The 23,882-nt window shown below is 43.8% G+C and overlaps 1 protein-coding gene across 3 annotated transcripts in view; it reads right to left on the reverse strand.

The window, feature by feature from the left end:
• Positions 1 to 492: 492 nt before the first annotated feature.
• LOC147451079 (uncharacterized) overlaps positions 493 to 23,882 on the reverse strand; it is an 86,196-nt gene continuing 62,806 nt past the window's right edge. For all 3 annotated transcript variants that reach the window (XM_086520032.1, XM_086520033.1, XM_086520034.1), the window contains exons 7-10: positions 2,419 to 2,648; positions 1,192 to 1,278; positions 999 to 1,098; positions 493 to 904 (exon numbers count right to left, since the gene is read on the reverse strand). In XM_086520032.1, coding sequence (XP_086376158.1) covers positions 677 to 904; positions 999 to 1,098; positions 1,192 to 1,278; positions 2,419 to 2,648 — 645 coding nt within the window. In that variant the 3' untranslated portion in view covers positions 493 to 676. The remainder of the gene's footprint in view (positions 905 to 998; positions 1,099 to 1,191; positions 1,279 to 2,418; positions 2,649 to 23,882) is intronic.

A 23,882-nucleotide genomic window follows, 5' to 3' on the forward strand; every position in this document is an offset into this window, starting at 1 on the left:
CTCACTCCCATACATTTTGATCAATCACTGTACAGAATATTTTATATCCGCTATCCATACATGAGGTGTACAATCATCTAGATGGACCCAGGAATACGCCCTCAATCACCACTCCATCAAATCAGAACATGCCGTTAACAACATCAGACAAGCCTCTGTGCACACGAGTTTCGACACAAGAAACAGACACACAGCCTTAGTCCACACATTGAAGGGCTTTAGCTTGCAAAGCACACAAGAAGTTCCAAGCCCTCATACTATTTAAGGAGATAAGTTGCAGGGGGCTCAACCCGAAAATAAAACGTTTTTAACAAGATCAGCCGCTGGTGGTTCAAGGGAAAAAGCAAAGCAACTTCTAAATAGGAAGAGACGGCCTTCAGCCCATTTCAGAATGAATTTTCAATAATAATCCCAGACTGCTGCTCTTCTGGGAGCTACACAGCAAGCATACCATTTCTTGACTGTAATTTGGGACCACACAAAAACCCTTCATAGAATATAACACCACTTTTCTCGCTTCAGATGACAAAAATAGAAAGCTGAAGGTTTGACTATGGCAGCATACTTCAGCTAAAAACCCTCAATTTCCTCTTCAAGGTGAGTCATTGTTAATCATTAGCATATGTACAATACAGATCTCACTAATGTGATTACAATCTGAACGTCCTCCTAAATCTCAACACATATTCAGATGCGGAGAGGACGAAGGAGAACTTACTGCTGTGTCTCCCTGCAGCGATTTTTGCAGTAAGTCAGTTCCTGGAAACATCATCATGCTCAGGTCTTTGATTTCTAGGCTCAAAGGTGAATACAAGGGTCTAAAGCCAAAAGCCTGGGTCCAAGTTGCATATAGTTCCTGAATTGCAGGCAAAATGAAAGTTGCCACTTCTAAAGACATTAAAAGCTGCAAAATGAAGACCAAAAAAAAAAAAAATCTCATGAAAAAAACCCCAGGACATAATCTTCCGCCCCAAAAAAACCAAAGTCATGGAGAATACCTTCTCAATCGCACCAACAAGTAGTCTACACATGCCTTGTCGCCGATACTTGTGCCTAGTGCCTATGAGCGGCATCTCAGCCACTCGGGCGCCATGTATCCTATGAGAAAACAAGACACTTCATCATTAGTTATAAAATCCACTGGTTGATTAGCAATAACATCATCATCCATACGAAGACTGATAGGAGAACCTTATGGATGCAACTGATATGATCTCATCGTCTCTCTCCAAAACAACAGTATAGAAACCCACATAGTTCAACCGAGAAAACTGTGACCTGCAAGGGCAAATAACCCATTTTTCTCACAAAAGGATACAAGTGTGATGCTTGAAAGTATATACACAGTTCCAAAAAAAAACAAACTACAAAGAGTGAGAAACACATCCAATTCAATTTCTATGCAGAGCTGAGCACAGAGGGCCCAACAAGATGGTTTGTGTCATTAAAACATTGTCACAACAAAAAAGAAGTTTAATAAGCTGCATTATAGACATGAAACATATATAAAACAATAGAGATATCTCATCAACATAATATCACCACCAAAGTCTCGCCTTTTGCATGATAAGACAACAATTGAAGATCCTCTCTACTGAGTAATGAAGGCTATCTTTTGAAGAGACATTCAAAAATATAGTAACAGTGATAACATCATTGTCAAAAGTTGGAACTGCCCAAGGTGATGGGGTATACGTGAAAGTCTGCTTTTTTTATAAACAAGAATCACTAGAAAGAGGAGAGAGCTGCCATAGCCTCCACAGACATGTGGGGAAAAGGGCAAACACTGCACTGAAAAAGATGTGAAAGAACCTGTGACGTACAGATGGATACTTCGAGAGTAACTTTCAAAATGGACAAGTTTTGGCCTACAAGATATATACTTGTAATAATCACAAGGATAATCACCATGATCACCCAAACTGTTAGCCTGAACGCCCATTTTGGCTATTAGTCCGCTATTAGTCCACTCCCAATCAATTACGTAATGCAGAAGTCTTGTCATATTGTGATCTTGCAAATCATAGATGGCAATAGAGAATCAAGAGTTAGGTCTCTCTTAGGAATGAACTAGGCATGCTACTCAGGTTCGATGCAGGATGAGGAAGCAGATCACATAACGTCTGCTTTTGTAATTATGCAAGGTTATCGATTGCTGAATTGCAAGATGTGAGTGTGTTTTTATAGCAAGATCCCTTCAGTAACTTTAAAAAGCGATGACTTTGTGTGTCCTACACTTATAGTACAGAGACATTATATGTTCATCAACATAGACCATAAGAGCACACAGCAGTAAATTCCCAACAATGTACTTGACATGAACAAAAGGGAAGAGAAAAAACTGTTGCGATGATAATCAAAGTGAAACTCCAAGCAGCCAAGAAGAATATTTATAACAAAAAGCAGCAATGAAGCTACCTGCGATTGTATGCTGCATGAGTAATCATGTCAATATTTGTTCGAGGATCAACCATGGGATTGAAACACTCCTTTAAGACAAGAAGGGCAACAGCAAGTTTGCTGTTTATTTCTGCGACAATTTTTGAATCCTCAGGTTGGGGCTCCTCTATACAATGAAGTAAACTCCAGGAAAAGCCTTTGTCAAGTGAGTGAGTGACCCCATTGAGACTTTTTAGACCTGAATATATCTGTTGAGTAACAAAATCAGCACCTCAAACTAACGCCATCCTTATCCTCAATGAGAAACGCGCATAAAACTTGAACTTCCAACAAACAAGCTAACCAGCATGCCATAAGAAAATCACAAAGCATGTTACTGCTAGAAATGGTAAGGAAAGTGACGACATAGAATACAAAAAACGCAAACATGCTTTTTAAGAACTTTGAGGTACATGAAAGTCAGCAAGCCATGAGCTTCTTTTCGAGCTGGATGGTTAAATTCTGCACATGGCTACCAGGGAGCACGTCAAGCTCATGTAAAGCAACCACGTAAACCTATAGTTTGTCATAGTGCACGTGTTGCTCCTGTTTCGGCTTTTATACCCTTGGTTCACCTACCTTCATCCCTGTAGGCACTCACAAAGACTTCCGGAAGGACAGCACTCTTGACAGAATTCTTTCTTAGCACCATGCTTAGGCAATCGGCTCCTACTTCCTTGAAAAATCCTAGAGGACATATCCAGACCTTCATCCCCAGTAGGCACTCACAAAGACTTCCGGGAGGATAGCACTCTTGACAGAATTCTTTCTTAGCACCATGCTTAGGCAATCCACTCCTACTTCCTTGAAAAATCCTAGAGGACATATCCAGTCTTTAAAGGATGGTGTGGCAGATGAGTCAAAGGTTGTTCTTCTTTGTAATATTCGATCGCAAGACATGCATGTTGTCTTTCGGCATTGTGAGCGAGACTTTAAAGCACGCTCACTTGGCAGTTCCCAGAGGAGGGACGACCAATCTCCTACTTTTTCTATAACCTATATTATTGATGGCATGCGAGTTTTGGAGGTAAATCTTAGGCATGTGGGGGGGAGTTCCAGATTTTGTCTGGTCAGCCACTTGCGGCCCTCTTGGTGGGTGCCCTTAGCCCTATTTTTTTTCCAATTTTACGTTTTTCCCAAATTTAGGGTCATGGGAATTTTATAGATTTCAGTCGGGCATTTTCGTTGCTCACCTTTACTGGGAGGAGGGGGCGCCCCCATTCTAGTTTTGTGTTGAACAGAGCCTTGTATTCTCTTCTTAGCAGATTGCCCCGCAAGGCTTGTCCACACTCTTTCCATATTCTCTCGCTAGTGTTTTTCTCTCCTCTTCTCCTCTCTCCGCGTGTTACCTTGTCACCACGCCTTCCACTGCACTTGGTAACAGAACCTAGCCTTTACGACGCCTAGTGGATCCAAAGCACGAGGAGTGGCGATTGGATGCTGTGCTTTTGAGCCAATAGGAGGGCCATATCCAGCTGCGTTTTCATCCCGAAAACATCTCCAGTCCCTGCAGTTTTGCATCGAGGAGGCTGATCGGTGTTTGCTGCATTTTTGTTGTGAAGAACCCTTGTGTATCTACGTTTTTCAGCCAGTTTTCGACCAAGGAGTGTTGCTGATTTCCAATGTGGCGTTGGACGAGATCTGGGCTGCGTTTTGAAGATTTAAGATGATTCAAGTGTGACAATTCATGCCCAATACCTTTGCAGATTTTAAGCTGGCCAACCCGTAGTCAATTTCTCTTTCAATGTTTGAAAGGTAGTCACCTCTGTGGGTCCCCACGAGAAAGGGACTCCTTTTTCTGTCAGAATGTGCAAAGGGGAAGCGACCTCTACAAACTTTTGAATGAACCGCCCGTAGTAAGAACATTAGCCCAAGAAGCTCATTCCGCCCCCCCATTCCGTAGTTCCAGATCGCTTTCCGCCCCATTCTCCCCATTTCGGAACATTAAGGCCGTGTTCCACCCGTTCCCCATTACACTGATTACAACGGTTCCTTCTAAGTAAAGGTGATCGATACACATCAGTTAAGGATAGAGAGTCCATCGAGAGGGTAGAAGAAAGAAAAGAACAAAACCTAAGAGGGCTCAACTAAGGGGAAAGCATTGCAATTTGAGAGTTCAAAACTCCTGGATGATGGCTTTGCCACCTCAATACACTAACCACACGGCTTGGAAGCTAGAGCGCTACCAAGCAGACGCCGACACCTGTTGGCCTCAAAGACTCGCGCCCCTTTCGGTATTTCTTTATTGTATTCAGAGAGGGAATAAAACCTGTGATTTCCTACGAGCTGTCCCTCATAATCTGGGCTGAAAATGACATGTTCTGGCCCGATTTCGGCAACATAACTGTACTAGGACGCTTCACAGACAGTATCCCCACGCAATAGATGACTTTCCCGACGCATACGGATACTCTGCAAAACCTGGCGAGAATCTGCAGCACACTGAATTCTCTGTTTTCTGCCCTGAAAATGCGCCAAATCACCTGTACAGCAGTCCCTTCGCGTCCCCGGACCTCCTGGGGGTATTAGGGACCGTTCAGGGACGAAACCCTAAACCTGCAAAAATACACAGCAGGCTGTATTTCCTTGTTTTGGGCTCCGTTTCACGAGCCGGTCGCATCCATAGCAACTCCTTGAGCTCCCGCACCTGTAGGGCTACTTGCCCTTTGAATTGGACGAGATTTCTCACGTAAAACCTCTCCGAATTAACTTGTACCTACGGGGGATTAGCAACTAGCTAATCCAGTACCTATGCAAGAGGCTCTTGCCTCGGCAATCGCACATGAACCCACACAACTGTACATAAGTCAAATGAAGAGCCCTCTTATGGGGCATCACATAACTGCACGAAGGGGAGAGAGAGAGAGACCAATAAATGTTGTGCAAGGCTTCAGTTCTTGCACTTCAATGTACATAGAGGGTAGGCAAGCACACAATAGCTTTGGTACCTACAGCAATCCACCATACGGCTGAAAAATGCAGCCCACGTTTTCTTTTAATACTTCTCTCTCTCTTAATTTGGAAAATGCCCAAAAATGTGCCAAGTGGCATTCCCCGCTTTGGACCTTCTGGTCTAATAATATCTCACCGGTTGCTCAATTGACTTAGCGGCGGAGTAATCAATTGTTCCTCTTGTCATTCCGGAGCTAATGACGCAAACAAATTTCATGGCCCAAAATACCAATTCCCTAAATTTTCGGAGATGCTTCCATTGGACACTCACTGGTCATCTGACCATCTTTCACCACTGGGACCACATCCAAAAAGGAAATGTAGCCCAATTCTCGGGTGATTTTACTTTGGTGACCCCACCTTGGCATTGTGCCTTTATTGAGTTCACTTCCTAGTATCCACCAACTTGCTAAGTGCGACGGGGAAACCTACATGATCTTGAGCTGAGCCTAGACATCCTTTTCCTATACGAATTCCAGTGCCGACCAACTTCCTGTCTGTGGGTGAAACTACCGTTTACATTGGTTATACAATGTCCGACCATTTGCAACTTCAAAAAGACGGTCTCAAAAATTAAACAAAAATCATCGGAAAGAAACCAACAACTAAGGTTAGCAGTTGCCACGTCCTCGTGACATACCCCCTCTTGAAATCGCAAACATTCTCGATTGCATACCATAAATACACGCTACTGATGATCTTGTGTTGTTACCACTATTTTATCATCGCATGTATCCGCAAGAAAGATCGTAACACATAGATACAAATGACTCAATGAGACCTTCATACTTTGTTCATTTCCATCTATTACATTGAATTCATATGTACATTTAATGTGCTAGCTCTATCCTTACCCCTCCGTTGCACACGTTGGGCTGGGGCATAAGTAGGTTGTAACCCAAAGGCTTCAAGGTAAAGCTGCAATACAATTGGTGACTCTGAAGGTTCATGCTCTTCCATCCACTTTGCATCCATAGGTGGATAATTCTTGAACTTCACCAAAAAGCATCTTGCAACCTGTCCTTTAACTTTTCTATCCTTATGTGCCAAAACTTGCTCAAGTCCTAGGATCTCATCAAGTTCTTCAACTTCTGGCTATCCTCATCTGGAATATCTTCTGGCACATCACCCACGAAGGGTCTTAGAAGACTCACGTGAAACGCATTATGAATCTTCCACGCATCATGCAATTTCAGCTTGTAAGCCACATCGCTAATCTTGTCAAGCACTTGAAAAGTGCCCACAGTAATGCATGTTGAGCTTAATTAACAGCCGTTCCTTGCCCTTCATCTTCTTTAAACTTGCCTTCTCGAACCTTAACAGAACCAAATCAACAAGTGATAACAACAATTCACGATGGTCACGATCAACAGCCTTTTTGTGCTTTGCCTGGGTCTCTCCAAGGCAACTTTAATTTTCTTATACATTTCATCCATGTTCTCAACATATCGATCTGCCTCAAAAATCTTGTCCTTTGTATACAAAATGGGAGAAACTTTTTTGCCGCCTTCAACAATCTCCAAACGTGCCTTGCCTTCAGCGTAGTGCCCATGTTCTCAAACAATCCTCTCCAAAACAAGCTTGTCATGCGAGGATCATGATCACTGACAATCGATTGTGGCATACCATGATACTTGAACACATTGTACATGAATAAACGTGCCATCTGATCAGATTTTATCTTCTTCCTAACAGAGATAAAACGGGCCTCATTGCTGAACCTGCAAATAATGGTCCATATACCGTCATTCCTTGTTGGAGTTCTTGGAAGATCAAAGATAAAGCCCATAGCAATGCTTTCCCATGGCTCATCCGGAATCGGCAATGTTTGTAACAGCCCTGGTGCCTTTTGTCTGTCATACTTGACCTTTTGGCAAATCACGCATGCTCGTACAAAGGCATCCACCTCTCCTCAAGGTAGGCCAATAGAAGAATGTCTCTACCGCTTTAACTGTCGCATCAATACCACAATGCCCTGCATACGGTGGGACATGACTCTCTACTATGACCGTATGTCGCAATGGCCTAGTGACACAAAGTCTCCCATGCATCATCATAAAACCATCTCTAATGAGGTAGTGCTCATGATGTTGCCCCTCTTGCAATTGTTCAAAGATCCTTGCAAACTCTTCATCAATAGCATACTGTTCCTTCATGTCATCAAGCTCATGGTGATAAGGAATTGACACAACTGAAATTTCTCGCTTTCTTGATAACACATCAGCCACAACATTCTTCTTGCCTTCCACACGCATAATCTGGAAGTGGAACATGGAAAGAATGTTTGCCCATCGCATAAGCTTTTCGGATAACTTTGACTGTGTCAAGAAGTATCGCAAGGTCTGATGATCTGCTTGGACAACAAAATCAGCACCTAAAAGGTAGTGCTTCCAACTAGAAAGCGCATGAATCACGGCAAAGAGCTCTTTCTCATAGACTTCCATAGTCTTCTCTGGCCCTTGCAAAATTCAGCTTTCATAAGCTACTACCCGTTCATCTTGCATTAGCACTACTCCAATGCTACTGCCACACGCGTCACACTCGACCACAAATGACTTCTTGAGATCTAACAAAACAATTACTCGATCTGAAGTCAACTTTTCCTTTAAGAGACTAAAAGCTGAAATCACTTTTTGGGTCCATCTGAAAGTGACCTCATTCTTTTGAAAAGCATGAAGAGATGATGCTATTCCTGCAAAATTCCTGATAAACCTTCTATAGTAGAAACACAATCCCAAGAAGCTTTTGACATCGTGCACAATCTTCAAGTCTAGCCACGTTTTGATAGCTTCGACCTTTGCGGGATCCATTCTGACACCATCCTTTGAGACTATGTGGCCAAGAAAGTGGATCTCTTCCATGAAGAATTCCCTTTTCTTCGGATTGACAAGTAGCCTGTGACTACGCAGCTCTTCGAACACAGTGGTCAAGTGACCTCTAAGCTCCTCTTCATTCTTCGAATAGACTATCATGTCATCGAAGAACGTCCCAACAAACTGTTGATGCGAGCGGAAAATCCGGTCCATCATTCTGTTGAACATGGCAAGAGCATTTGTTAGCCCAAACGGCATCACTAGAAACTCATAAAGACCAAATGTCGTTCTAAAAGCAGTCTTGTGCACATCCTCTAGCCTTATACGAATCTGATGGTACCCACTCTTAAGGTCTATCCTGCTGAAAATTGCGGCACCCTCTAAACAATGGAGAATATCATCAATCCTAGGAATAGGAAACCTATTCTTGATGGTATTCTTATTCAACGCACGCTAATCAATACACATGCGCCATGAGCCATCCTATTTCTGCACTAGGAGCACTGGGGACCAAAAAGGTGAAGAACTAGCTGAATCAGCCCCTTCTCTAATAACTCCTCAACCTGGCCCATAATCTCTTTCTGATGCGCCGCACTAACCCTGTAGGGAGGTCTATTTGGTGGGCTACACACGGGCACCAAATCTATCGGATGGTTCTCAAGTCTCTCTGGCGATAATTGCGACGGTAATGAATCATAAAAACAGTCACTAAACTCTTGCAAAAATGCTGACATTTCTTTATCTAACACAGATAAATTTGACTGACAATTATCTGAGACATCACGTGCAAAAATCAATACACAGGTTCTAAACGCAGTCTTGTGCACATTCTCTAGCCTTATACGAATCTGATGGTACCCACTCTTAAGGTCTATCTTGCTGAAAATTGCAGCACCCTCTAAACAATCAAGAATATCATCAATCCTAGGAATAGGAAACCTATTGTTGATGGTATTCTTATTCAACACACGGTAATCAATACACATGCGCCATGAGCCATCCTATTTCTGCACTAGGAGCACTGGGGACCAAAAAGGTGAAGAGCTAAGCTGAATCAGCCCCTTCTCTAATAACTCCTCAACCTGGCCCATAATCTCTTTCTGATGCGCCGCACCAACCCTGTAGGGAGATCTATTTGGTGGGCTACACCCGGGCACCAAATCTATCGGATGGTTCTCAGGTCTCTCTGGCGATAATTGCGACGGTAATGAATCATAAAAACAATCAATAAACTCTTGCAAAAATGCTAACCTTTCTTTATCTAACACGGATAAATTTGACTGACAATTATCTGAGCCATCACGTGCAAAAATCAATACACAGAAAGATGATTCTTTATTACAGAAGTGATAGCGGAAGCAGATACAATAGGGACAGACTCCCCTTTGAGCTTTAAATCCGGAACATGAATTTTGTCCCTATGCTAAAGGGTGATCATCTTGCCGAAGACATCCAACACGCCATGTACTCTGAACATCCACGGAATTCCAAGTAGCGCATCACACCCTTCCAATGGCATGATATAAAATTCTTCTATGTCTACATATGACCGAATATGCAGACACGGTTTTCCAATAATGGGAGTAACACACTCTCAGTGGCAAGGACATGCCAACCCTGCCTCTGCCGTGTACCCCATCTCTTCAGCTCTGATGCCTAGCTTCATAGCTAACTCTGTTGAGATAAAGTTTGCTTTGGCACCTAGATCAAAGAAGATGAGTGTCGTCTGATCTCTAACTTTACCCCATGCTCTGCATAACTTGCTGGCATCTATACTAGGCCTGTCACCCGCCATATCTGGCACCAAACCTACCGTGGGTTTAGGCTTCTTGCCTTTTTGGTCCTCTTTATCATCTAAGTCAGCTGGTCTTTTCCTTTGTGGACAATTGGTAGCAAAGTGACCAAGCTGCTCGCATATAAAGCATTTGTTTTCAGCCATTAAGACCTTCTTTTCCTCGAGCGACTTACGCACAAAAGGCTTTCTTTTCTGTTTCTTTGCCTACGCTCCAAGAGTCTTGGCTGAGTCCTTATCCTTGTTAACCTTTTCTGACCCCTGTGATGCTTTGGGAGCCGTTTTCACAAAGGGCTTCTTCGCTGAATTTTTCTTTTGCTACTTCACAAACTGCTAACGTGTCAAAGCCCTAGAGAATGGAGCCAACTTGCAGATGGCCAAAACCCTAAGAAGAACAAGTAACAGAAAAAAAAATCCTACCAACTTATGGGGACCCCGTCAGATGGGGGCCCAAGTGACATAAAGGATTAAAATAAAGCAGGACCCACACACAGGAAAAGCTGTCGGCAAAATTCCGAAAATTGCGTTGGCAAGATGACGTGGCAGGTTGTACGGGTCCGCGTTTTGCGTTGGCTACTGACGTGGCAGGATTGTACGGATTTTCATATTGCCTTGGCAGCTTTTTGGCTTTGCTTTTGGACCAAATGCTTTTGAGTTTGAAGGCTTTTCAAAGGGCCTTTAATTATGAGGTTAGGGCTCATTCTTTGGCATGCCTCCCAGAGAAGGTGCAGAGTCTGGAGTACCGGCTTATACTGTGTTGATGCAATATAAAGAAATACCGAAAGGGGTGCCAAGGTTTAGGGCCAATACTCTCTGGGGTGGAATTCCACCACTCCGTGTCGCGTGTCGTCTCTCTCTCTCAGTTCAGTTGTTATTAAAGTGCTAAAAGTCTGTTCAGTCTGTTCTTTTCTATTGGAACGTGGTGCCCGTCTTGTGACAGCTGCCCTCCTTTCTCGTTGCTCGAAAACCCACTGTCCTCTCCTTTCAACAAGGCGAGACCAGTGTTAGCAACTTCCATGAGCTAGGTGAGGGTAGCTACTCTGTTCTTGGTATAGTAGTCCCGAATCCCTTTAGGCAGCCCACAACGGTACTTCTCTATCTGCTCTGTCAATGACACAAATCTGTAGGAGGTCACTGAGGGTAACGCTTTACAAAACCTCTAATTGTACTCGAGCAAGCTCTTGCATGTAGCCGAAGTAAGTTGGTGCTAATCTGTCATGGCGTCGGCTTCAAATTCATTTGCATATGCAAACATTTGTTTGAAGTAGACCCAAGTGGTGGGTGCCTGTCCTTGCATTAACAATGTCGTCCACCATGTAAGCGCATTCTCTTTCAAGAAAGTGGCATCTTTCTTGACCTTAGAGGCCTCTGTAAAATTCCCCCATGCATAAGCTGTATCAAACTGTTGGAGGAAAGTAAGAGCCTTTGCCTTATCCTCAATCAAAGCTATTGAAGGTGCTAAACTTTACAGCTGCACCACCTTCTTTGTAAGCTTTCGGCTTTTCGAGTGCCCCCAAATTGTCATAAGGAATTGTCTGCAACATGGGCACTGTAGTAAGAATCATCGACGCATCTTGGCTATTGACATTTTGCGTCATAGGTGCCATCGCAGGCTGCTGTCCAGAAAAACAAGCCATGCCAAAATGACCCTGTGGCACCCCAAACTGGCCCTGGTTGCTCTGAAAGCCTTGTTGCATGCCGATGCTACCATACATGGGTTTGGCATCATTCCTTGCATACCCCCAAACAATGTTTCTGGCATGTACGGCTGACTTCCAGGCACATAACCAACCATACTCAGGAACACAGATCCACCCCAGAAATACCCAAGATGTACCGTGGGTGGTGGAAAAACTCGATGCATTGCCTGCTAACCAGTTCCTTGTCCATCTGTCCGTTCAAGATAACATGCGGGCTTTGAAAGGTGGCGGGCTAAACTGGCATAGCCTGTGGAATAGGCGTCCTAACCAGTTGTTCAAGGGTGGGAGGAACGTGTTTTGAAGCCCTTGACTCCGCAACATGCGAGTGTTCCCTATCCTTCTGAGTACTTGGGCTTGAGCCTCAACAAGCTTTGTTCGCGGTGTAGGTTTCTTATTTTGTAGTGGCACTGGTGGCACTTGGAAGAAATTCATAAATCTTGGGTTCTGCACCAGTTGCGTAAACACGTTCACCGCGGCAACTAACTGAGTCCTGAACGCATCATCCTCAAGTTGCCCAATCATAAAGCCCTATACTGGAGGAACATTCACATCATCAAGAGGTACAGACAGTCGTGTCCGTGAACTCTCACCAATCTTGAACACCATAGGAATTTCCTGTCTGTCCTTCGAAGAGGAACCCTCTTCCATAATGCCCTTCCCTTTGTTGGCCATAGTGTAATCCCATGTTTTTGTACTCTGTCTCTTCACCAAACCAACCGAGGCTCACTTCTTGAGGAAAAAGTGATTCTGTCTCCGCCACGGAACCATGAAACCGGCCCATAGGGCGGTAGATGTAGGCTTTCATCCAAAACTTTACTTTAGACTTTAGGGGACAGAGAAACTTCGCAAAAGAAAACCTGTAACGGGAATTGATACTTCAACACACGCGGCTTGGAAGCTAGAGCGCTAGCAAGCAGACGCCGACACTTGATGGCCCCAAAGACTGGCGCCCCTTTCGGTATTTCTTTATTGTATTCAAAGAGGAAATAAAACCTGGAAATAAGTACAAGTAAAATAAATAAAAATACGTAATACATATTTAAAGAATGAAACACGAAAAATACACCTCCTAGTGACAGAAAGAACTCACTCTTCTTTGCATTCACATGCAAGTCATGCTTTCGCAATTCCTGAAAAGGCGAGTATGTCATCAAAGAACGCTCTTGTAAAAGCTTGGTGTGGGCTGAAAATTCGATCCATCATTCGATTGAATGTGGCAGGAGCATTGGTCAAGCCGAGAGCGATTACCAAAAATTCATAAAGTCCAAATGTTGTGCAACAGGTAGTCTTATGGACATCCTCAAGGGCTATGCATATCTAATGATACCCGCTCTTTAAGTCAATGCGACTAAAGATGCTTGCACCCTGCAACTTATCGAGAATATCATCAATCCGAGGAATCGGAAAGCGATTCTTGATAGTGATCTTGTTTAGAGATCGGTAGTCTATGCACATTCAAAATGTGTCGTCTTTCTTCTACACCTCAAAATGTGTCGTCCTTCTACACCAATAGAACTAGAGAGCAATAAGGCGAAGTACTTGGTCGTACTAGACCTTTTTTCATAAGCTCGTTTACTTGCTTCAAAATTTCCTCTTGCTGAGCAAGATTTACCCCGTAAGGGGGTTGGTTTATCGGAGAGCTACCCGGTACGAGATCAAGGCGATGATCTTCCGGACATTCCGAAGGTAGCTTGTCCGGCAGCGTATCTGTGAAACAATCTTTAAACTTTTCGAGAAATTGAAAACATTTACTTTCCAAACTAAAAAGAGAATCCTCCTTAGTTTTATCTTTTTCTCGTGCAAAAATCAAGCAAGCACAAACGCACTTTTTTGTTTCCTTTTTAATGGAGATATGGCTTTTATAGGGAATTGCCAATCCCCTGCATCATCAAAATTTTAATGTTCTTGCCCTCATGCTCAAAGACGAGGTCTTTTCTACATAATCAAGGATCTGTTGCCTACGGTAATATCATGGCATACCCAAGATGATATCACATCCCTCGATGGGTGCTATCAAAACTGATTCGAGGTCCTTGTAATCGCCAATCCAAAGATTAGGTTGTCCTTGCACGGGAGTTGCATTGGTGATCAACCCCTTGAATGCCGATCCGGAAGTGATCGGAGTTCCAAGTTGAGTCGATGTGAGGCCAAGCCTTCTGCAGATTCCAATGAGATAAAGTTATCCGTCAATCCAAGGTTGTAGAGAATCAACACCTGCTGGTTATTACAGATCCAAGCCATTAAGGAGCTAGCGCTTCTCTTTTTCTGTTTTCGTATTCCCCTGCACATCAAGAATGGAATCCAAGCTCGGTGGAGCAAGTTCCTTCTTCAACGATGCTTGTTCCTGCCGTTACTGTCGAGCCGGGCAGTCGGTCTTCATGTGTCCTTTCTCACCATAATAGAAGCACCTTCCTTGCTCTTTGAAGGTTTGTACTTAATTAGGCGTAAGATACTAGAGCCATTTGCCGGTACCCTCTGAATTCTTAGGCTAATCCGGGTCCTCTGGGGGACGCTTTTTGCCTTGGTCGCCATGGTCATCATAAACCGCTCTTTCCCTTGCACAATACGTGTTATGTCCCATCCGTCTTGAGGTACCAACGGAATGTACATCCTCGACAATGATTAACTTCCGCATCTTTTCCTCATCAGAAATCTTCATGAAAGGTGTAACTTTCAAAAGAACCGACCAATACTTATCAACATAAGCTGTGACTTTCTCATGTTCCTTCTGGGCCAGCCAATCCCATTCCTTTTGAATGTCCTTCTCAATGTCAGGTGGAAGAAATTGTTCATAAAATTCAGTTTTGAATTGAGCCTAGGTTCACTTGTGTACCTTCCAGAATCTTGGCTAACCACCAGTTGCTTGCTGTCTCCTTGAGATGCATCCCAACATGACAACTTGAATTTTTCGGTGAAGTTCCCGTTGGCAAAAGCAACTTCAAACTGTCTGATGAAAGACAGTGCCTTGGAGATGTCTCTCCATCCTGTGTAGTTGTCAAACTTGACATCCTTGTCACCGGATTTGAAAATTCGCATCTTGCAGTGACACTTGCGGTTATCCTTCTTGAACTTGGGCTTTTTTTTAGTATCACGTACGGAAGTAGTAGGAGTTTTTTTCTTAGGAGAAGATTTAGATACTATATTAGTAGGTGTAGTAGTATAATCAAGAGAGTATGATGGAGAAGAGATTTAAGCAAAGAAACTTCTTTTTCCTAGTCCTTGCTCTTGGAAGGCCGTTTTTCTTGGTTCGGAGATCCCTTTTGTGCACCTCTTTCCGTGTCTTCCTCCTGCGGGTTGCTACCACCGGCAAGATTTTCCTGACGCCCATCAACATATGTTCCTTGCGGCTTCTTAATTCAGTCCAAAGCTTTTTGGACAGCCGCCAGTGAAATAACATGTTGCAATTTCCCTAGTTGAACTCGTACTTGCTCAAGTTCGTCTTCAACGGTTCTTCCGTGGCTCGTCATGGTTCTTCCCATTTCTTTCCAGAATCGTCCTCCTTTGCAAAGAAAGAGAGGAATTTGAGCTCTCATACCACTGTCGCTCCGAGAACGGGAAAGCGAACTCCGTATACTAGCTTCTCTCATTCACTTGCAGGTTGTCCGTCGGAAGGGCTTCTTGCTACTGGCGTTGGCACATCTAGGCGACTGAGAAAGAGCATGAGCTACTTTTCTAGGCTCTCGCACCCGACAAGAATAGTCGGTGCGGAGCCGGCCAGAATAGAGGCCATAGGTAGCGCTAGAGATAGAGGAGGGCTGGTGGCTGACTTTGCGAGCACAGAGTCAGCTTATGAGTAGCGTTGGGTTTTTTTTTTTAAGACCTTGGGTTTTTTATTTAAGTGGGTGGCCGGTGTAGCAGGCTTGGACACTCCAAGTGAGAAATCAATAGCAACACACGAACAAAAACTTCATGATCACTGAACTTTAATAGAGAGAGAGAGTCGACAAGGCCCGATCCGAGCCCAGAGAGATTGGCCCCAAGGATCCTTTCTGTATTTGTTTTTCATTAATCATTCCAAAGTATGACCCTCGCGGGTCCTCGGCTCTGAGGCTCTGCGTCCAAATGCCCAATAGAGTGAGGCCCTTGGGTTCCTTTAATTCTTACAATTGGATGCCAAAAGCAGAGTCCCAAAAGCACTTACCAAAAGCAATTGGCTCCAAAAGCTGCCAAAAAGTAGCCAGCGCAAAATACGGAATTCCGTGCAGCCCTGCCACATTTGCAGGCAGGGTGAAACCCGAAAATCCGCACAATCTACTACGTTAGCCTGCCATCGCTTTTTGCAGGATCTCGTATTGCTACCACATGGCATGATGTCTGTACAAGCTGCCACATCATCAGTCTGCCCACAGGTGGTCATGCCACATCATCAGTTTGTGACATAACCCCCTCTTGAAAGAATTGTAATCGCCCTCGATTACGCTTGCAAATCAGACAAAGGCCAAAAACCAGTTCAGTAGACACTAACTCTAGGTACCGATACACTAGACAGGACATATCTAGCACTTGTATAAAGACGACAGTCACATCACTTCACATGACATCACATGACAAATCAAATCAATCACAAAAAAATTCATTCCAAATCTCGGACCATGACTGTCAGCAACGTATTTAGTAATCACATCTAGATTCATCCCGGACCTCACTGATGTCGGATTAACTAATCCTTATTGCAATCATGTCTATACAGATTTTCAAAACCGAAATGCTAAAGTCATTTCGTCTTTCAATCCTGCACTCAAACACAACCACATGCTAGAGTGTTCATCAGTCGATATCAGTTCCGAGAATTCCCATGTCAAAGTACTTCTTTCATAAAGTCATCCAGCAGAATACTGTTAGCCCATCAGTATCCTTGAAATCCAAAGGAAAACCAGTGACTATTCTTTCTAGGTAATCTGTAACAAAGGAGCGGAGTAACTCCTCTGTTGTGCAGTCCCGCCTACACCATATTCAACCTGCTGATCTCCGCGAACTCTTGAAATAGCCAAAGCTAGACCAAAAGCGTCAAGATAAAGTTTGAAATTTGAGGGGTATCTGCTAGGTCCTCCTCCTTCATCCACTTCGCATTCAATGCCAGATAGTTCTTGACTAAGAACTGCCATTCACTTTACCTTTCTCTTGTGTTTCTCGGTGAGCCACTATCTATTCCATAACGAGTATCTCCTCGCTCTCTTCCCCTTCAGGTTCCTCGTCGGGCTCCCTGTCGACTGGCACCTCACCCTTGAAATTTTTCAACAGACTCACATGAAAAGCATTGTGAATCTTCCAAGTTTTTGGCAACTTCAATCTGAAGGATAAATCATTTATCTTCTCTTGAATCCTTCGTTTCCTTAGGCGTGCCTTCTCAAACCGTAAGAGCACCCAATCATCTTCCTTCACCTGCAAGGCGCGTTGAATCTTGTCGGCTGCCCTCTTATGTCGTGCTTGAAACTTCTCAAGAGCCTTGTGCACCTTGGCAAAAGCAATTTCCAAAAAATCTTATCCAGACTCTGGGAAATTCTCTAATCTAGCAACTGATACCCTTTTTCCTTTCTTTCCTTGTGTCCTAGGACTTGTGGGTAGCATCTTTCGCGCCCCATATCCATTGGCACGTCAGTCTCAATCATCAAAACCCTAGGACGCATTATCATTTGATCCCCTTTCTATGGAATCCTTTGATAAATTTGCATCTGGTTCCCCTAATTCACTCTTTTCAATCTGGCATACTCTTGCCTTGTTGAGGTGGATATTATCCTGTCCATAAGATAAGTCAATGAGCCGGCATGCGTTCCAAATCGTTCCTTAGCATGTTGCATAAGTCTCTAAATAGAGGCAAACTTCTGATTCAGACACTAGTCTCGAAACTCTTTGGGCAAACCACAACAAAACCGCTCAAAGTAATCTCTCAAAACGAAGACACTGGCAAATAAGTATCCCAAAACCTCTGGCAGTAGTCATCCAATGTATCGTTCTCAATCATTTTCAAGTGATGCCACGCTATGATGACATCTGTTGCATATTCATCTGATATCCAAGTTGACGTGAAAATTGTCTTGAATTTTAATCACGTCACAAGTACTTCTCTGTTTAACAACAGATTATACCACCATGTCGTTATAGTTCCTTTCAAGTAAGATTATACCACCATGTCGTTATAACCCTGGAATGTTCCGAGAACCGTTCTCCAGAGAAGGCGACGTCAAACTATTGTACAAACTCAAGGGCTCAATGGGTATCCTGGTAGTCTAAAAACGTCTCAAATCTAATGGCCTCATTCCCTTCCTTGGACTGCTTGGTTTTCTTGTTGATCTGGTGACTGTCAAAAGAGGACGAATTCTGCTCCTCTAAACGGCTAGATGACCTTCCATGCCTTCTAGACTTTTTTTTTCAAAAAATTTACTTCAAAAGAATCTTGTCTTTGGTGCTTAGAAATTAAGAAACCTTCTTAGCACCCTCGATGTAAGGTACAGTGGATGTGAATGTTGAACTTTGCTCAAGATGAGTGCTCCAAACTGTGCTCAAGGGTTCCTTTTACTTACGGAAGGGAGAGCCTTCCGTTCCTTTAGTGAGAGAGTGCAAATGATCACAAACAAAGTGGATAAAGACTGTGGAGGAAGGTACTGAGACTGAGAGATAGAAGAATACGACACCAGATTGTTGTCAGACCCTCCTCCGAAGGCCCCACTCTCTATGGCAAGAGCGGTTTACTATTGATTGCACAAATCTCTACAATGCTTAGACTTGCCGACGATGTCGACGACGATGAGCACGACGACGAGACGGGCTGAAATCTGAAAACGCTAATGGCTGAAATCTGCAAATCTTTATCTGCTGAATTCTGACTCTATGTCGATGACGATGTCGATAGCGACGATGCGACTACGACGCGCTGAAAATGCAGATGCTGAAATCTAAGTTTTCCGGGCTGACTCTACAAACAACATTCGATCTGACCGTGCGGCGAGGATCTGCTTGCTGCGGGAAGGTGAGATGTGCTAGGTTCAAGGGTTCTAATGTGATGTCTGAGTGCTGAAAACTGAAAATGTTGGTGCTACAGCTGATTCCGTCGTGGAGGAACTGCAAAACGCTGGTTTGCCTGCTGCTCCAAAAACGCTAGGGCTGATTTTGTCTTTCTGTGGAAAACTGCTAATGCTAGGGCTGATCTGCTAAGTTGCTGTGTTGTTGTGGGAATCTGCTATCTTGCTATCGCCGGGGCTGATCTGCAATGCAAACGCCAAGGCGGGTCTTCAAGGCAAAAACGCTAGCCTCTTGCTGATGCAAAAACGTTAGGTCTACTGCTGGGGGGGGGGGGGGTCCTGCTGAGAAGTTGCCTGTTGAACAGGAGTGCTGCCTCTTCTGCCAGAAAGTGCTAGCACTAGGGTTTCCTATATACTTGGCTATCAAAATTGCCCTACCTAGTTCCCAACAAAAGTCACTTAAAAATAATAAGTGAAAAATGTCAAAAATAGGAAAAATAGATCTATGCACTGTAAAAATGCTCTTGATGGGTTCTAATGGAAATCTGATGATCATGATGTGTGCGGTTAACCAGAGGATATGCATAAACTCTAAGTGTTTGGACATGCACGGACTGCAAACAGACTCACAAAAGTGCCAGAACACTTCCTAAGCTAGGCTAACTGAACTGGATTGAACCCTTGTCATGAAGTAGCTTGTCCACGTACACATACAGTTAGATGTGCACATGACATCCCCTCCTTTTCAAAGCGAGGTACTGCATAATGTGATCAGTCCCTCTCTTCTTGAGAGAGCCCGCCTCGAAGTTAGTCCGAGACCTCCTATCGGGGTCTCTGGCTTTGTTCCCGGTATAGACGCTCTCATCACGGAGGAGTGCCTTGATGTGTTATTTGCAATTCAACAAGTTGCCTTCACTAGAAGATTTGTTGTTTCTCTTGTCTCAGGATGTGATATGACTTTGAGCATTTGATGGTTTCGTGATAATAACCCTCTCATTGATTTTAAGGCTAACACTTTCACTCTCAATGCCAAAAGTGATTCTCCCATTGTCATTCATGGAGAAGACATTGTTCATTCTCCCTCTCTCATTGCTAATATGCAGGACAAGATTGAAAGGATTCGGGAAAAGGAGACTCTCTCAGTCTCTTCTTCTCGCAAGCCTGACCCACAAGATTTGCATGTTTGTGAGCAGCATGATGATTTGATTGATAATGATGAGCATGATGATTTTCATGATCAAGATGTGATTCTCACAAGCATGATGATTTGCATGAAGAAAATGTGATTGTTCACAAGGATGATGTATTAGTGGATGCTTTTTCTAGCGAAGCTAGCCTCGTTGTCGATTCGTACAATCACGAGGAACCGGTCTTGGCTCTAGAGCCTTGGTCCAAAGAACCCTCACAGGAGGTATTATGTGTTTGCATAATTGATACGCACGCATTGTTCGAGTGTTTCATTCGTGATCGTTTCCTGTATTTTAGTCAACATCATTATATGTGATCCCTTTTCCTAGGCATGACATATTGTATGTTGAGCACGTTTCACTCATGGATGAGCACGAATGTATGCGCATTGTTCATGAAAAGCTAAAAAGTATGTATGTAAGGAAGTCACATTCCATGTCTCTTCCTTGGCATGACACAATTTCCGAACGAGCACATGAAAGTATGAGCACCAAGCATGGGCATTTCCATTATGTTTTGCCACAGTTGATTGCTCTGGATCATAAGACAAAGATTCGATCTCATTGTTTGCATGTGTTTGATGAACGGGTTGTCACTCCGTCTCTATGTTCATCTACATTGCATACACAGTCTTTAGCGAAGACAAGATTTTTTCCACTCACTTTACATGGAATGGGTATGTTCATGGTTTTGTGTTGGAAATGGTTTCAGGAATTTTCAACCATGGAGATTCTTGAAGAAGAAAGAAGCATGACTCTAGACGAAGTTGAAGCATCGAAGGAACCACAAAAGACTTTGTGTCGCTTTCGGCGCGGCCCAAAGAAGCAAGCGTTGCAGACCTTTATGAAGTTCAAGAACCGCACGACCCACACATCAGAGTGGGCCAGCAAAGAGTTCCTTCCAAGATTCCGGATGCTATTGGCGATCTCCCTCGACGCCATACAGTTCGGTGCTAGTACCTCACTTTGAAAAAGAGGGGATGTCACGTGACACATCCAACCCTATGTGTCCGTGGACAAGCTACAGCATAGCAAGGGTTCAGTCCGTCCAATCGGTCTAGATTAGCAGTGATCTGGCACTTTTGTGAATCTATTCATAGACCGTGCATGCCCAGCCACTTAGTGTAGATGCATATCCTCTGGTTGCACATAGCATGATCATCGGTATTCCCATCAGAATCCATCAGAACCAAATAGGGAAATTTTCCAATGCATTTAGCCTATTTTCCCTATTTTTGGCATTTTTCACTTAATATTTTTAAGTGACTTTCCAACAAAAGTAGGTAGGGCAATTTTGCTAAGTTTGTATATAAGCAAACCCAAGTTAGCACTCAATGGCAGAAGAGGCAACAGGAGCTCCACGCTCAACAGGCATCTTCTCAACAAGAACCCCGTAGTACCCCCCAACCTTGGCGTTTCCTCTCCCATCAGCCTAGCGTTTTTGGTCTCCATCAGCACCTCCCCTTAGCCTTGGCGATTTCAGCCCTGATCCTCGCCAACACTCCCAGAGCCCTAGCGTTTTTCACTAACGCTACGAGAGCAGGCCAATGTTTTCATTTTCAGCCCTAAGTGCAGAAATTGCAGCAGCGTTTTCAGCCCTAGGAAAAGCCGCAGATTCAGCCCTAGCCATTTGCAGAAGTTCCCCATTTTCAGCCCTCAAAAATGCAGCCAAAACAGAGTTTTTAGCCACCCCGAAACAGTCCCAAATTTTCAGCCATAGCGTTTTTATGGATAGCAGATAGAAGACCGCAGATTTCCACTCTAGAGTCGACGTCGTCATCCCTCCCGTCGTCACCAACATAGTCCTAGGTTGCATCAATCCATTGCATCGTCTGTAACAAACTGCTAACCTGTCAAAGCCTAAAGAATGGAGCCAACTTACAGATGCCCGACAGCAGAAACCCTAACCCTAATTTTTGCCAGAAACCCTAACTGCTGAAACCCTAATTCTGGAAAGCCTAACCCTAAAACCTGCAAACCCTAATTCTGGAAACCCTAACCCTAAAACTTGCAAACCCTAAGAAGAACAAGTAACAGAAGAAGAAGTCCTACCAACTTATGAGGACCCGTCCGATGGGGCCCCAAGTGACACAAAGGCATTAAAAATAAAGCAAAACACCCTCAAAAGACTTTGCACATCAAAATATGATGATGTGGCACCTGTACGGACTTTCCGGAATTCGCGGCTGATTTTTAGGAAAATCCCGAAATTTTAGGAAAGTGAATTTTTGGGGTCAGCTTTTCATATTTGATGCTTTTAGGCTTTGGGCCTTTAAATATGAGCCTTGGGGGCCCTCCAAGGTTATCAACTCGAGAAGAGACATCTACTGAGAGATGTCGAGAAATTTCAAGATATAATCTGCTAGGGTTTCCATGGCAAGCATTTCAGGATACCCCACTCTGCCAGAAGTTGCACTCCGAAGGAAGATGTCAGAAACCATATAGCTTCGGGCAAAATTTTCTTGAAAGCTTGCCAAGTACTTGGAGTATGGTGCTTGGTAGCTGTAGACATCAACATTTGCCTAGTACTGTCTCTGAGAAAAATAGCAGCTCAAACAAATCTTGGATACTTCTCTTGCAAGTAATCTTAATGGCTTATGCCTTGTAAGACATGAGTGGTGAAGACGGGAGCGCGCCCGATGCGCGATGAAGTGAGGGTGGGAGTGACTACTAAGTCCGCGTTGGAGGGCGAAGATAGCTCCAATAAAATTCCAAAAGCTCTGTCTGCTCTTTTGTAGGACCGGTATGCTTTCAGAAAAGCACACGCCTGGTGCTTTGATACCACTGTCACAAGACGGGCACCACGTGCCAATAGAAAAGAACAGACTGAATAGACTTTTAGCACTTCAATAACAACTGAACTGAGAGAGAGAGAGAGAGAGAGACGACACGGGGTGGCGGAATTCCACCCCAGAGAGTATTGGTCCCAAACCTTGGCACCCATTTCGATATTTCTTTATATTACTGCTGATTTGCAAAGTACAACAGTCGGGGAGCACCTACTCTGCGATCTGCGTGCTAAGAAGTGTCAAAGAGGTTCGGTGTGATTGCTATCTCTTGGGACTACCATCGCCACCAAAGAAACACTGTCTGTCCAAGAGCTGGTGGACCCTGCTGTGCTCGGCTACGACCTTATGGAATGAACCTAACCCTAATTTTGGTGCAGGTTTAAGGATGGAAAGTCAGTCCACTTTTCGAGCTCGAATGATGTCGAGATTGCTTTTTAAGTTTGAGTTTTGTTTGATCTTGTTGGGTGATCCTGTTTGGAATTTGTTTGAAATGGATCGTATATGTTTTGAACCTGTTTTGGTGCTGATTTGAATGGTTTGACTCTAGTTTGATACTGGTTTCAATGATTGGTGATTTTACTCCCATGTGGAGAAGTGAGAAATACTGTTTTGGTATTGTTTGAACCTCGGAACGATACAGGTCGATGCCTGGGGAGCGTTTCGTTGTATGTTTGAAAACCTCTGAAACACTAACTGCTGAAACCCTAATTAAGGAAACCCTAACCCTAAAACCTGCAGACCCTAATTCTAGAAACCCTAAGAAGAACAAGTAACAGAAGAAGAAGTCCTACCAACTTATGGGGACCCCGTCCGATGGGGCCCCAAGTGACATAAAGGCATTAAAAATAAAGCAGAACACCCTCAAAAGACTTTGCACATCAAAATATAATGATGTGGCACTTGTACGGACGTTCCGGAATTCGCGGCGGATTTTTAGGGAAATCCCGAAATTTTAGGAAAGTGATTTTTTGGGGTCAGCTTTTTATATTCGATGCTCTTAGGCTTTCGGCCTTTAAATATGAGCCTTGGGGACCCTCTCTACACTTTTTAGCGCGCAGATTGCAGAGCAGGTGCTCCCCGACTGTTGTACTTTGCGAATCAGCAGTAATATAAAGAAATACCGAAAGGGGCGCCAAGGTTTGGGGCCAATATTGTCTGGGGTGGTATTCTGCCACTCTGTGTCCGGTGTCGTCTCTCTCTCTCTCTCTCTCTCTCTCTCTCTCTCTCTCTCTCTCTCTCTCTCTCTCTCTC

Source organism: Adiantum capillus-veneris, chromosome 9 (assembly GCF_014529385.1).
Source record: "Adiantum capillus-veneris isolate H3 chromosome 9, ASM1452938v2, whole genome shotgun sequence".
NCBI classification, from domain to species: domain Eukaryota; kingdom Viridiplantae; phylum Streptophyta; class Polypodiopsida; order Polypodiales; family Pteridaceae; genus Adiantum; species Adiantum capillus-veneris.